General features: G+C 57.9%; 1 protein-coding gene across 12 annotated transcripts in view; it reads right to left on the reverse strand.

Annotated features, from left to right (window-relative positions):
• ADGRB2 (adhesion G protein-coupled receptor B2) overlaps positions 1–15,275 on the reverse strand; it is a 101,352-nt gene that overhangs the window by 2,445 nt on the left and 83,632 nt on the right. For 9 of the 12 annotated variants that reach the window (XM_048825679.2, XM_048825682.2, XM_048825684.2 and 6 more), the window contains 10 exons: positions 14,858–14,927; positions 14,568–14,634; positions 14,121–14,206; positions 13,104–13,202; positions 6,611–6,782; positions 4,928–5,023; positions 4,153–4,192; positions 3,174–3,826; positions 1,320–1,355; positions 426–530 (listed from right to left, as the gene is read on the reverse strand). In XM_048825679.2, coding sequence (XP_048681636.2) covers positions 426–530; positions 1,320–1,355; positions 3,174–3,826; positions 4,153–4,192; positions 4,928–5,023; positions 6,611–6,782; positions 13,104–13,202; positions 14,121–14,206; positions 14,568–14,634; positions 14,858–14,927 — 1,424 coding nt within the window. Of the gene's footprint in view, positions 1–425; positions 626–1,319; positions 1,356–3,173; positions 3,827–4,152; positions 4,193–4,927; positions 5,024–6,610; positions 6,783–13,103; positions 13,203–14,120; positions 14,207–14,567; positions 14,635–14,857; positions 14,928–15,275 lie in introns of those variants that run through there. The other 3 variants (XM_048825681.2, XM_048825690.2, XM_048825685.2) reach the window with 2 other exon arrangements.

The following is a 15,275-nucleotide window of genomic DNA, read 5'->3' on the forward strand; positions in this document are numbered from 1 at the left end:
TGGGGGGAGGGGTGGGCTGTGACGCGCAACGATATTGACCTCACGATTCGACCATCTGCCTAAGCAGGTGCCCAGGGGTCCCTCCCAGCAGGGGGAGATGAAGGGAACGGGGTGAGCCCCCCAGCCTCCGTGGTCCCAGCCTTCCCAGAAGGGAACAGCCTGGCAGTGCTGGCTGCGGCGAAGCGACTCAGGCCAGCAGGAGGCGCTGTGCAGCACAGCTAACCGTGCGCGAGCGAGGTACGGATGGTCATGGTGCCGTCCATGCGAGACAGCCAACACCGGCCGGGGAGCGACAGTGAAGGGCTTCCACAAAGGCCAGCGACCGGCAGCTGCCTAGGTCAGTAACGCAGCCCTGTGCCCATCCCGCCCGCTGCTGCGCGGGGATGTAGGAACAGACCAGCCCTGCCCCACGCCGACAGCCTTACCTTGGCAGCATTGGTAGCAGGTGCCCGGTACCGATCCATCGTGTGGAATTTCTGGTTCAGCTCACGGTAGAGTTCGGAGTGGCGCTTCCTCGTGTGCATGACTTTCTGCAAAGGGATTGGGGGACGGGGAACGTACATACGTCGAGTCAGTGCCGTTTCCACGGATACACAGCATCATCCCCCTCACCCCTGCTCCTGGCCTATGGGAATAATGGTTGTTACTTTACTCGCTACAGCAGGGGAGCTCACACACTGGATTTCTGTAGGACCCACGAGAAACAGTCGCTATCATTGGTTTGTGTCTGACGTTTCTTGGCAACAGAGTGGCAGGAGGGACTCCAGCCCCCTTTCAGGACTCCCCCCGTCACCCGCCCCAGCAGACTGAAACAGTCACACACATGCAGCAGGTCAAAATTTAGGTGCTTAAATTCCTCGGCGGTTCCCCCTTCCCACCAGCTGAAATGACCCTGCCTGATTGGGAGCATCAGCTCCCTCCATGAACCTGGCGAAAATATGCCCAGCACCCCTCCGGCGTTTTCATCAACTGTGAGCGCTCTTTATTGCCTGGTATAAAACTCCCCAGAGCGCAGCTCCTATTTCACCGGATTCTGCTTCAATTGGGCCAGGGATGCGGTTGCAGGAGGGAAATAAATAAAGGAGATTTTATTTCCCAAACCCAGCCGAGCTCCTTGCAGGGCTCCTCCCCAGCCCCCACCTCTCCGCAGAGACCAAGCACCAACCACCCTCGATCCCTCTCGGCTTCGGGCAGGACGGCGCTCACCGTGCCACGGGTCCCCCGAAGCCCAGAAGGGAGCTCCGTCACCGCGTCGGTGCCAAGGCACCAGGAATCGCCGCATGAGCAGCAGAAGTGGGGTGGGTCTCAGCGGCGCTTACCTCGAAATCCAGATCTGAGTATCGTAACCGCTTCCTCTGGGGGTGAAATATACGCGCCAGCCAAACCAAACCGAAAAGGGGGAGGGGGAAAAAAGAAAGATCTTTATTGGTCTAGCCGGCAAAGGGGGGAAGAGCATGCGCTGGGGTGAGGGGCTGGGAGAAGGATGCCCATTTACACCTGACTGAAGTGACTGCTATTCTCACTGACGTCAGCAGGAGACACCCCAGTCTGCAAAAACTCGGTCCCAGGACCGGAGGGCAGCAAAGCTCCCCCTTTTGGCTGGATTTCCCATCGCGGCTCCCTCTGCTAGGATGGCCCCTCCCCTGCCCTCATCTGCATATGTTAATTAGCCACAGACCCCTGATAGGCTAGCAGCTGATATCTGGGCTGCCCAAAGTGTTAGAGGGGTGGGTACCACCGCTATGGCAACCGTTACTATAGCGTCTGTCCATCTTTTAATGCAGTTAGCCTCCCAGCCCCACTCTGATGTGGAATGTGGGTAACAGCTACGACCTCATTTTAGAGCTGGAGACTGAGTGACTCGCCCCATGTCACACACCCGGTCTGCGGCAGAGCGAGGAATTAAACCCAGGTCTCCCACGACCCAGCCTGGCGCTCGAAGCACTGGGCCATAGCAGCAGACGCTTGACCCGTGCTGGGGTGAGGATCACTCCAGCCCTGGGGGCTTTGTGATTCCTTGTTACTACCTGGGAGGGACGCTAGGTACCTGGGCAGGCCCCAAATCGGACCTGCTTTAAAAGAGCACCCAGCAGGGAAATGTCCTCTAGCCATGCGGCTTCTGTCTCTCTTTGGCAGCAGTCACTCTGTCACCAAGAAGTTGAAAGCGATACGAACCCGTTACTCACACAGTGCGGGCGCCGTTCATCGGAGGAGGTGAAAGCACCAGCCAGGTATTAATTTAACCTCCCCGGCCAGGCCAGTAGCATTATCCCCACTTGGCAGTTGGGTAAACAGTGCGGTGAAGTGGCTTGCACAGGAAAATTAGTGGCAGAGCCAGGACGAGAAGCCAGGAGCCCTGACTCCCGCAGACCCCACTTCCAGCCGCAGACAATAGCCACCATTTTGACGTGTCACACAGAAAAGGGATGTACAAGCGCCCCCTGGTGCTTTGCAGCCAGTGGTTAATTAACACACACTATTCCCAGAGTGGGCCTTTGTTCGAGGGGGGACACCGGCCATGGGGATGGGGCTCAGCCAGGCGAATGCACCGGCTCCTTCTCCTGTTCAGATGGACGTTGGGGAAAAGCAGTGAGCTAAAGGGAAGGTAAATGCAACAAGAGACAAGTGCTGCCTCCGGGCTCCTCCCAAGGGATGAGACACACCCCAGAGCTGGCAAGGAACTGCTCAAAGCTGGGTCACCGCACGGATGTGCACTGGGTGGGACAGTCCTGGGTACAAACGAATCCCAGCAAGAGCAGGAACAAGAGCCCCCTGTGTGTCACAGCACTATCAGTCCCTGAGACGCAGCTTCGCACACCCTGCTGTGCACACGCTCGCTCTCGCACACACCTTTGCACGTGGCCTTGCACACGCTCGTGCATGCGGTCGGTCACGCATGCTCAATAACGTTCACTGTCTCTTTCATATACTTGTTGCTGTTTTGCACATGCAGTTACCACTTGTGCACTCTCACACACCCACACCTGTGCATTCTCTTGCACAAACACACGTATTCACACACACACACTTTCTCAAACACACACAGTTGTGCAGCCCCTTGCATGCACACACCTCACTACAGATGTGCACACTTTCGCCTGGTCCCGGGCCCACCCGCTCCCCCTCAGCCACCCAGGGCAGCGGGCTCTGGGCCCGGGAGCGGGTGAGCTCACCTCGAGTGACCCCACTTTCATGGCGGAGCCTGGCACCGTGCGCGGCATGGTGCGGCTGCGCTCCGTGAGCTCCGAGGCCAGGATCTGCCGGACCGTGGGGTGCTGCTTGAACTGAAGGCCATATGGGTGCTTCACCGTCCCGTAGGGCTGGTTCAAGTTCACATTGATGTGGTCCACTGAGACAAAGCCGGGGTAGACCTCCGACTCGGCCGCACGGTGCCCCTTGCCCACGTGTGGCACCTCATCCACCTTGATGTTGAGCTTGCCCTCCTCCCGGCCGAAGGGCTTGAGGCTCACAGTCCGGCGGGGCAGCACCATGTAGTCGCTCTCTAGCGCCGGGTCCGGCGCCCGCATCCAGCCGTAGTCGGCCTGCCGCAGGTTGCTGTCCGTGCACAGGTAGACGGGCCCCCGGCTGTCCAGGTTGACGTCCTTCTTCGCGGGCAGGTCGCTGAGTTCGTTCAGGCCCTTGTGCGTCAGCTTGGGCACCTGCACCAGGATGCCGGTGGGCGGGATGTTCCCCGGGAGGCTGGAGAAGCCCAGGCTTCCCTCAGAGCTGGGGTGGAGCTTGGGATCCTCATCGCCGTCCAGGGAGATGCGTGACAAGGTGCCCGTGATGGTGGAGGGGTTACACGCGTTTACCTCCTTGAAGAGGACTGGCCGGGGCAGGGAGAAGAGGAGACGTGGGTCAGACGTGGACAGGCAACGTGAGGGTGTCTCCCAACCTCCAGGGACACTGGGATGGGGTCAGACTGGCCCTGACCTAAGTGGTGTTAATACCAGGCTGTTAGCCCCGTACGGGGGGGTACCCACCCCCATGGCGCCTGGCTGGCGCTGCTCCTCTTAGCTCCTCCTCCTTGATGCTAAGCCCCAAGGGATGGCATGGATCTTGGCGATTCATGTCCCTGGCTTGGGGGTGGGGAGGGGACACAGCACTGCCCTCCCTCCCAAAACACCCCACAGGAGCAGGACCAGGCCTCACCTGTCTGACACGCCAGGTTAACGTCCTTTTCAAAGTCTGTCTATAAGAACAGAGAAAGAGGGGGAGAGAGACAGAGCAGGGAGAGAGAGGGAGACCCGGAGGGATGAATGCATCACAGGCGGCAAGCAGGGCCAAAGGAGCCTGGCAGCAGGGTCCCCGGGGGTCTGGCTACACTGCAGCCGGGAGGGGCGATGCCCAGCGTGGGCAGACAGACGCATGCGAGCTCAGTGCGAGTAGTGTGAATGTTACGGCCCTGGCTAGCCACCGAGTCCAAGCCCTCCCGACCCGCTGGGTACGAGCTGGGGTGGCTAGTCTGAGCTACCGCCAGGGCCACAGGATCCATGCTGCTCGCGCATAGCCCAATCTGCACGGGCTCCGTGCTGCCCAGTCACCTCTGACCAGGGCCGCATGCCGTCTGCTCGCCCAGTCCTGCCCAAGCCCAGGCCCTGAGCTGTCTGCTTGTCCCCTTGCCGCCCCAGCCCGAGCCCCGGGCCGTCTGCTCCCCTGTGCCACCCAGCCCGGGCCCCGTGCCGTCTGCTTGTCCCCTTGCCGCCCCAGCCCGGGCCCCGTGCCGTCTGCTTGTCCCCTTGCCGCCCCAGCCCGGGCCCCGTGCCGTCTGCTTGTCCCCTTGCCGCCCCAGTCCGGGCCCTGTGCCGTCTGCTTGTCCCCTTGCTGCCCCAGCCTGGGCCCCGTGCCGTCTGGTCGCCTGGTGCTGCTCCAGTCCAGGCCCTAAGCGGCCTGCTCGCCCGGTGCTGCCTGGCTGATGCTCACTCACCATGATCTGCACCTGTCCGTTCTTGCAGGAGTCGGGCGAGTTCTCGTTCTCGTCGCTCTTGCACACGCCGATCTGGCACTTCACTACGTCCTGCACCTGGGCGAAGCAGAGGCCGCGGTTACTGCCCTGGGGGTTGGCAGTGAAAGAGGACCCCTGCTGCCCTGCCCCACTCACAAATGATTACTAGGATCTGTAAGCCAACTGGCTCTACCCCAGCCAATCCTCACGCCCCGCCCAGATCTGCCCCTCTGATCCCCAGCCCCCCCGCACAGCATCCCCTAGCCTGCTGCTGGGCAGTAACTGGGGGCAAGGGGAGGTCAGTCTCCATATGCTCTTTGAGGCCTTGGACCCTGGGCTGGGGCTGACAGCTGGAGATCCAGGGGCATGGACACTTGCCCGCTTAGAGCTGGACTGAGCCCCAACCCCTGCAGAGGAGCCAGCGTGAGGGCAGGGCCCCCTTAGCCCCTCCATGCAGAGGGAATTTCACCACAGGTCACCGCGGTGTCCTCGCAGCCACCTCTCGCTCTCCTGCATCTTGTGGGACCTCTGCCCCGGCATTGCCATGAGCATCTTTCCTACGCCCTCCTGGCACCTGGGCAGTGACAGCCGCTGGGCCCCTGCCCTGATGGGAACCTTCCACCAGCAGCCGGCCACAATCTCTCCCTCCCTGAGCTCCATGCCCATCTGTAACGCTGACCAGCTCCTGCTGCCGTTTGAGCTGTTACCTTGGAGATATTTACAGTCTCTCCAGAGACTCCTCTTTACTAGACTCTATAAATCCTACGGCCCTTGGCTCGTCCTCCTGACCCTCCGCTCTGGCCGCCCTGCTTGGCATTCCAAGGCGAGGCTGCTGTTGCTAACTTCCCCAGGTGGTTACAAGGACGGGGCCATTAGGCCATCCCCGGTTTGCGACAGGACAGGCCAGACGCACGTAACGATAGATCTTGCACGCGCACTCTCTCGCTGGCCGCATTTTGTGTTTATAGAGCTGCCTTCACAGTGCATCATGCTAAGATAAATGGGCAACCCAAGGGAGCTCCAGAATGCAGAGGGACGGGCTCGGAAGGACGTGGTTCTCTCCAGGCGGATGATGGACAGAAATCCACCCCCTCCCACCCTTGGGAGCTGGGCGACTCCATTAAGATTTAGCGTTGCATTTGGAGCAGAAAGCCATATTTTGGACTGGTCTGGGATAGCTGCCTCCAGCCAGGACCGTGGGCTTCGATTACGCTTTGCCTACTGTCTCCACAACAGTGCGTCGTGCTTACACGCAAAGGGCCCCCTTTCCACAGTGGGACCCCGCCCTGCCCCTGCATTCCCACCCGCTGTTTTGCACAGTCAGCGGGTGTGCAAACCCTCAATCGCTGGCAATGGGGTGTGCACAGAGCGCAGGGCTACTTGTTCCGCCAGGGGTGTGGGGACAGACTCACTGAGACCCCTTTTTCTGCAGAAGGAGTGGAAACCATTGTGCAGCCGCTGGCGTGTGCAAGGCCAGGGGTTTGCACGTGCAAATCTGCGTGTGCAAATCCAGGGGCAGGCCGAGCCACAGACAGCTGGAGGAAGGGAAGGACAGATGGAACCTTAGCCCCCGGATCAGACCAGCAACGGAGTTAGAACGGCCCCTGCCAGGGCTGTGGGCGTGAGCGCTGATGGCGGGGCAGGGCAGGCAGCGCGGGGCCCCACCTCTCGGCGTAGGAAGCAGTGCACCGTGATGATGACGAAGCCCTGCACCGAGTTGAAGACGGCGAAGAGGACCTGGAAGAGGATGGAGCGCCGGTCGGTCATGGCGAGCACGGCCGACATCCAGGTGAGTGCCAGCAGGGGCAGGACCACGCAGGAGCTCCACAGCGACGCCCTGGGCGGGGAGAGGAGGGACGAGGGTGAGACTGACAAGCCCCGGCGCCAGTCGGGGGGGAGGCTGCTGTTTAAGAGGAACGGCGGCCGTTCCCGAGGGAGCTGCGGGAGCCCAGTTGCCAGCGCTGTGGGGGGCTGAGCCAGTGTCCCAAGGGCTAGGAAAACCAGTGAGTGCTTTCCGCCTGCCCTCACTGCAGTCTCGCTGGTGAGAGCTGAGAGATCCCGCCTGTCAGCCAGGCTGCAGGTTACAGTGCGGGCACCATCCGACAAATCTCCCGCTCGCAGCCCCCCTGGCACTGTCCCTCCAGGCACAGCCCAGCTGGTTCGTGGCCTCTCTGCCTAGTCTGCCAGACTGTGAGCCAGCTTCTCTGATGGGGGCATGGAAGAGAGACCCAGCAAACGCATTTCAGGTAGGCCAACACCATCGTTCTCAGATTGATCTGGATTTGACCCAGGCTCCTAATCCCATTCCCCTGAGCTGTTCAGCACTGCCTTCCCAAACTGCATTAAGGCCCAGAGTTTTAAAGGTATTTAGGTCTAAATCCTATTGACCATCAAATGGATTCTGACTCCTAAGTGCCTAAATCCCTTCTGAAAAGGAGCCGGAGGCTCCTAAATCAATTAGGCGTTGCAATGCTGAGTGCAGCAATGCTTAAACACCTTTAAAAATCTGGGCCTAAGAGCCCCATCACCTCCTGGGGTGAGAAAGACCTGCATCTGCTGAGGAAGCTTGTAGCTTTGCCTGCAACGCCAGAGCCCATGCCCCAGCTTGTGTGGATGAAGCATGCAAACTCCTGCAGAAGTGAGCCAGGCTCTGCATGCAGAGGACAGAGCGGCAGGGGGAACGGCTCATGCACTCAGCTCGTTAGATTTAACTATCTTCTCATTCTAACCTCTCCTCTTGCTGCTCTGTTCAGCTGTTGAAAACTCATTAAGTGACAGGCAGAAGGCAAAGCCTCCCGGAGATTTAAGGGAGAGAAGTTGCAGAGTTGGGAACGGAGAGCCCGGCCTTCCTTGCCATGATACGGGTCTCAGCTAGCCCCGGGACTGCATACGGCCCAAGGCACTCAGATCCTGGGCTTGGATTACAGCTAAAAGGTCCTTCCCCACCCAGCTTTAGGGGGAAGCTGAGATAGCAGGAGGCAGGGATTTCCCTACACCCCTGCATGGGGTGTTTACCCCCCCGAATTTCCCCAACCCCCACCCCCGAGTTTTGTGAACTAGTTACATGTTACATGCAGTGTTGCCAATTTAGTGATTGTTTGGAAATTTCATTTGAAACTAAAACATGTATACACACTTTAAAAGCATATACAGTGTATGATAAAATACATGTATCTGAAAAAGTAGAATAGATTTGAAAAGTATGAACATAGACTAGCTTCCTTGTACAGCTGTTTATGACAATGTCAGTGCATTCATTTCGGTGATGTTGGCCAACCTAATAATTTCAAATTATGATTTGTAAGCAAAGTCTAAATGAGCTCTCCCTGACAGCCAGTGATGAGCTGGGAGGGAAAGGCTTCAGGATTGGATTGTATTTACATGCACACCTAATCTACCTAGGTATCCAGCAAACAGAGCGGTGTTGCCCAAGTGATAGATTTTGGCTGAGGTTGGGTTACAAATCACTTGAATGCAGGGGGTAGGGGGGGAATGAAATGTTGTTATTCTTATTGTAGGAGTAAAGGGCAGTAGAATTGTCCTTAGCCTGTGCTGATTGAGGGCATCAAGAGAGAGGGTGGGGACAGCTGTTTTGCTTGATGGTCTGCCTGAGTCCCAAGTACTGTTTGACCTGCCCCTCTCCGCTGTTTAAAGACAGAGATGATTAGGCTCCACAGATAGTCTTTGTTTTGTTAAGTGACCACTACAGCTGAAATCACTGAGAATCAGGCCTAAGTGCTTAGGCCAGCTGTGGGACAGTGTTTCTGTGGCAGAGACGGCCCAGTCTGCACTTGCAGCGAGGTTCCCCCGCTGAGAGCTCAGCTGAAATCACGGAGAGCCGGGTGGAACCTCAAGAGACCAACTCTCAGAGGTCACAGCGGCAGGTGGCAGCCGAAGGTGACGGCGCAGGGCCATTGGCAACAGAGCGATGGAGTGAATGGCGGCACAACGAACAACAGTGGCCAGAGCGAACAGTGAGCAGCTGGAGGAACGAGCGAGGCGCCTTCTTGCCCCCCACCTGGGAGGTGAACTCATGTGAAAGCACCTCTGAACGCTGAGTCTCCACTGACCAAGGACAACACCGGTGAGTGTTAATGAGGCTGTTAAGAATGCTGGAGACACAACACAGTTCATGCGAACAAACATGCCGTGGCCTCCTACTTTCTATTTAAGCAAGAGATACCACACACTGCAGACTGGAGGCCAATGTTAAGTGCATTGTCACGTGTTCATCCTGAAGTTGAACGCTGGTTCCGAACACGACCAGCAAATGCTCACTGTCTTTCTGCAAGAAACTCAACTGACTGGCTAGACATATGTGGTGCAACAGTGAAAGACTCAACAGTTGAAAAAGTGAAGACCTCTCTCACCACATTCAGAAAATTTGCATACATGGCTGACGAATGCACCAGTGCAAATGGTCATCAAGTATTAAGTCATTGTGTATGTTGATGTCAGGGGTAGGCCAGTAGATACATTTCTAGATGTTCAAGTGATAGAAGAAAGATTGGCTGCATCTGTGACAATCCACATCTTAGAAGAGTTAAATGCTTGTCAATGGGACCCCAAACAGATGGCTGCTTGTGCATATGATGGAGCTGCAAACTTCTCTGGAAGACATGGTGGAGCACAAGCTTTGCTCAGAGAAAAGAGTAACCCTGGTCTCTCCTATACACACTGCAGAGGCCATCTACTCCAACCAGCGCTAGTACAAGCTGCAGACTCTTCAAAAGACATTAAAAAAGCTATAAATTTAATGTCTTCATTATATTCTTTTTTCAGCAAGAATCCAAAAAGACTGAATATCTTGGAAGATACAGAAGATACACTGGGACTGAAGTTCAAATTAGTCCAACTAGGAAAACCCTCTGGCTTTCTCATGAGCGATCCTTGACTGTTGTCTCAAAATTACTCCAGACATTATTACTGGCTTTGGAAAGTATCTAGCAAGATGGGATGGAACTAAGTAGTGAGGTTGATGGATTGCTTTTGCTACTACCTTCAGAGAAGACTATTGCCATTCTCTCCCTTGTAAGTCTACTGTTGAAACCACTTGGGTCACTAAACAATGCCATCCAGGCATCTGCTACAACAGTAGTAGATCTTTGTCCAGCAATAGAAGCTACATTTGGATCAATCCGAGAGCTATCCACTGAAAAAGTACTGGAAGAAGCAAAGACTTCAGTCCAGAAGTTGACTAATGAAGGCATTTATATTGAATCCTTAAGTGAAAAGGCAAGAAGTGTTTGTTAAGACAACTGAAAAAGTACACAGACTTGATTCTTAAAAATCTACAACGACTTCTAGATTCTACTCAACCTCTACGTAGCTTTTACAGATCCCTGTCTTATAAAACACGACAGTTGAGTGGAGTGAGGCACTACCAGCAAATGGGCTGCCATGTGCTCAGGACAGAACAGAGAATTTGAACACAGAGTGGAATATCATCCGACGAACGAATGAAGATTTGACTTCAACTTCTCTTTTATCATCACTAGTGGCTCGACCCGATCTTTACGCTCTGTTTCCTGGGCTGAAAGAAGTAGGAATGCATCTCTTGCTACTCCCAGTCACAACAGCTACAGCGGAGCGTTCTTTTTCATCATTGAACAGAATTTTGTGTTTTGAAAGAAGTCGCCTTCTGCTTGGTCATGTGAATGAACTGATGAGCATATCAATGGAAGGAATGGAAGTACCGGACACATGAGAAGCCACCAAAGATGAACGCATTCAATTCAAGAAGTTCATTAACAGAGTTGTGCAAAATTATAACAAGAAACCAAGAAGGATGTAGATGGAGTGCTCCACAGAAGGCTTGAGTAGCTAACTTTAATTTGTGTGATGATTTTAAAATCTAATAAAATGGTCATGAAACATTTTTCAGTTTTTACTCTGGTGCCACACAGCCCTCCTTCACCCTCACGGTCTCACCCCTCATCGGCCCTGACCCCCCCCCCCCCATTTTAATTCCTGGGGAAAACACTTCCGGGAGGAGAATGAAACCTGAGGGCCAGGTCTGATCTCGAATGCGCTGGGCTCCAGTTCCAAACTGCTCCACACCTTGGGCCAGATGTGCAAGGAAGCGCTTGGTGCACTTCAGTGAGCTGAGTCATCATTTATACCAGTGCAAAATGGGCACAAAAAGGCCTTTTGGGCCGATGCAAAAACATGGACAAGGTGCAGAGCAGGGCTGGATGAGACCCACTGCATTTACACTGGTGTGGCTACTGGCTGGAGTCACTCCTGATTTGCACCAGCATGCGAGAGAATCGGGCCTGCTGGGGAAACCAGCAGGAGGGCCTCCCTCCTCATTTCTGGTGGCTATTGGCCTTTCTTCCACTGAGCCCTGTATTCCTGAGACAACATTCCAGGCGGAAAGCTGATGCCAGATGCCATTAGCAGTGATGCAAGATAAGCCAGGGGATGGCACAGAGTGTGCGCGCACGTGCCTCTCTCTCTCGCCATGAATAGCAGCAGAATAATGAGAAAGGATTCGGGGGAGGACGCGGGGGAACGAGATGATAGAGCACAGACAGATTAACCATGAGAGCAGCCTCTGACATGGAGATAGCCGGCTAGCAGCTCCCCTGCACCCCAGCCATGCACATGGACTGACGATGGCGGAGCACGCCCCCACGCGGGGAGTCTCCAGGGGTTCACTCCAGGCCTCTGGGGCTGGGCTGGGACCCCACAAGCATCGTGAGGATTTTGGATCAGGGGGTGCAGAGCAGAGCCCAATGTGGGAGGGTGACGCATGGGTTAGAACAACGTGTGTGTGCGGGGAGCGAGATCTGGGGGAGTGTGTGGGGGCTGCGGGGTGCATGATGCATGCGGGAGTGCGGGGGGCTATGGGAGGTGTATGGGGGCACATGTGGGTGCAATGTAGGTTTGAGAGCCTGAACCTTCCCATTCCTGCATTCTCTGCCCAAGCACAAGGACTTCGATCTTTAAAAAAAGGATTTTTTACATTGTGCTTTTGGGGAATTTCCCCAACAACGTAAGGCCCATTCAGTGTGGCCATGTCGCTCCCCAGGGTCTCTGGCTGCTGTCAGCAACCCCACCACCAGCGTCCCAGTGTAAGGGGTTCTGGCACCGGCAGCCCTGCCCCGGGGCCTGGCTGGGAACATTCTCATCAGCTGCTGGGTTCGGCCTCCGGTCATGGGGAGCGAGGGTCCCCTCCCGCTGGGGTGGCCGGAACCAGCCTGCATCCCAGCACAGCCCAGACAGCGCCGGAGACTGGACTCAGCTTCCCTGGTTTCCGCACATGCTGCCCTCCCTCAGAGGGCAGCCAGGCCCCCACGGGACATGTCCTCAGCCACCTCTCTGCTGTGATTGCCCTGGGGATTCTGGTGGCAGGAACCACTCGGCCTCTGGACTGTGACCCACCAACCCCCAGAAACGGACCGTCTTTTCATCACTGCTGCCATGGGCAGGATTCAAACCAGTGGTGGAGAGGGGAACGGCTCTGTAAGGCACTGCCAGTCCCCCTGAGCCATGGAAAAGGAACTTGACCTAGCCCCCCACTCCTGAGCCCCATGTCCCACCACCACATGGGGTACAGGCTCCCTGCAGCAAGGACGGGGGACGTATCAATCCCCCGGAGCTTTTTAGCTCTTTGCTACCTTCCCACACTGGCTGCCCTCTTCCACTCGCCCCCAGCTGGTCCCGACTCCCCACCCCTGCTCATCTCCTCGTCCCCTCTTCCCCATCACTGATCCCCTTTCCCCCACAATCCGCGCCCTCCCCTGGGTCTGGGACCCCACCCCCTTAGAAACCCTGCAAGGTCCCAACATACAGAACACAAAACAACCCAGCCTGGAGATCTGGCTGGTCATGGCTGCAAAGCCCCCGTTCCCCCATTCCCACCCCTGCCCAGGGAGGGAGGGGGGGCGAGCCCCGCCCCACGAAGGACCTGCATGCACACACACACACAGCCCCAGGCCAGCCAACGCAGGCCGCGGAGCAGCCCCGAGCACACGGCATTCTCCAGCCCCGGGGCGGCAGTGAAACGGCTGAGCGCCCACCAGGCAATGCCCCCTCCCTGCCGTCCCCCTGCGCCCTGGCCGGCGGGAGAATGCTGCGCCCCCAGGTCACGGGCAGCGTGGCCACACACGCGGCAGCGCGAGCGAGCACAGAGAGGAGCCAGCGAGAGACTAACATGGCGCTGCTGGCGGTGGCGGAGGTCAGGGCGGTGCTGGACACCACGCCGCATTTGGTGCATTTCAGGAGCAGGCGGCCGCAGGCGGGCTGCTTCCAGCTGAGCGCCCCACCCCCCACGGGAGAGCCATGCGCCGGCCAGGGGGCAGGGAGGGGCGGGAAGCGAGGGCACGAGGCAGGCGGGAGGGGACGGACGGACACATACACCAAGCAAATGGGAAAAACAGAGAGAGAAAGAGAGAGAGAGAGAGAAATTGTTAGTTGCAGGCCGGCACGCTGGATGGTTAGCGACAAGCACGGGGCTGGCAGCGCTCGCTGGGGGGCTCTGCAGTAGGATCCCCTCTTTCCCTGTACGACGGGCATGCCCCCGCCCAAGCGCTCCCCGCCCCTCCCCCGTGGGGGAGAGGTTCGGCAGCCTGGCTACCCGCTGGTAACGGGTGCAGGGCCTGGGCAGGAGCCGTGGGCACGTCTGGGTAACAGACAACGGGGCAAACACTGCCCACTTGCTGCGGCAGTCAGCTCAGTGCCACCCCCCATTCTGTCTCCCCAGGCCTCCAGCTAAGCCTCCTGGGCGGGGCTGGGGGAGAGGGTGCTGATGGGTGGCTTGCGTGTCTCTCTTAGATCGGAGGAGGGCTCATCTGTAGGGTGGGGATGGCATGTCGCTGGAGCTGGGGGTGAGGGGCAGCTCCTGGAAATCCACACTCCACCCACCCACCCCGCTTAGCTATGTGAGCTGGGAGCCTGCTGAGGACTGGGCAGACTTCACTTCACTTGTGAATGGCTGGAGCCGAGCCCAGGTGCAGCCAGGGGGTGTACTGACACAGCCAGGGTAAGGAGGGGGGGGCTCTTAACACCCTGAGCCTCCAGCCTCCCAGAGCAAACGGGACATGGACTGTCTGCCACTGCCCCCACTCCTCCTGACTGCACCTGGGCCTCCAAGGGGCAGAGGGTATTACCTGCCTGTATGTGCCCTCCCGCTCGCCCGCCCCACCCGGGGGCAGCCCTGGGGGGCACTTACCCGGCCCGCTGCTTTTTGGACTTATCTGAAATGCCGTCCCGAGACATGAGCTTGTTGAAGACAATGATCCCAATGAGCATGTTCACCTGGATGCGGAGGGAGAGACAGAGACAGAGCCCAGGTGAGGGGCAGGGTGGTGACCCCACACAGGGGACCCAGCACTGGGCAGCGCCCTCCCCTCCTGCTCTGCCCCCACCCCAGGGGAAGGGAGGGACTGGGCTTTGTGAGGATCATGGGAGAGTTCAGAGAGATTGTGGGGAGAGCTCAGCGGCAGGGTCTGGGCTGGGAACGGGCTGGGGTCAGGGGAGGAGAAACAGGGTCGTGGGGTGCGAAGGGGAGGGGCTCCCTGGGGCTGGGGGGCGCCAGGGCCCGAGGGGGAGACGGCAAGAGACAGGGGTTGGCTCTTTTCTTCAGCCAAAGACGTGCTCCCAAAGGGCAAACACCTACCAGCACGATGACAGCAGCGGGGCCGACGAAGGCATAGAGCAACCCGCCTTCCAGGGAGAGCCAGCAGCTACAGCGGGAACACAGCGCCATTAGGGGAGATGGAATTCCCTCCCTATGCCGCCCCGTCCACTCCCTGCCTCCCCACACTGACCATGGCCCATCTCCTACCTCGCCCCGCCCCGCAGCCCCCAGCTCTTGCCAAGTCTGGTGTCCCTCGCAGCGCAGAGCCGGGGAGCCCCTGCGGCCCCAGCCCACCGTGCACCCCCAGCCGGGCTCATTCCAACACTCACTAGCTTGCTGTTCCGTAGCCTTTGGTCCGAGTGAAGCCGACAGAGACTGCAACCACCAGGGCTGGCAAACCTGGGGAGGGAGAGGAGACAATGGCCAAGATCTGCAGAGGGGCTCAGCACCCACCTGCCCCACTGACACCACTCCCTCCATTTCCTCCCCACTGACACCAGTGCAGCATCCCGCCCCCGTAGCGAACAACTGCCCTGCTGCCCCCCTGAACAGTAAGAGCTGCTGGGAGCAGAGCCGGGGGAAGATCTGCCCCTGCCTGTGTCTATAGACCCAGGGCAGCAGCTGGAGAGCAGACAGAGCATGCAGTGACTGATGCACCAGCAGGGGACCCCAAGCCACCCAGCAGCGATGGGGGACTGGGATGTCCAGCTCCAGCACGTCTAGACGTGAAACAGCGCAGCGACCCAC

This window comes from Caretta caretta, chromosome 19 (assembly GCF_965140235.1).
Source record: "Caretta caretta isolate rCarCar2 chromosome 19, rCarCar1.hap1, whole genome shotgun sequence".
NCBI lineage: Eukaryota > Metazoa > Chordata > Testudines > Cheloniidae > Caretta > Caretta caretta.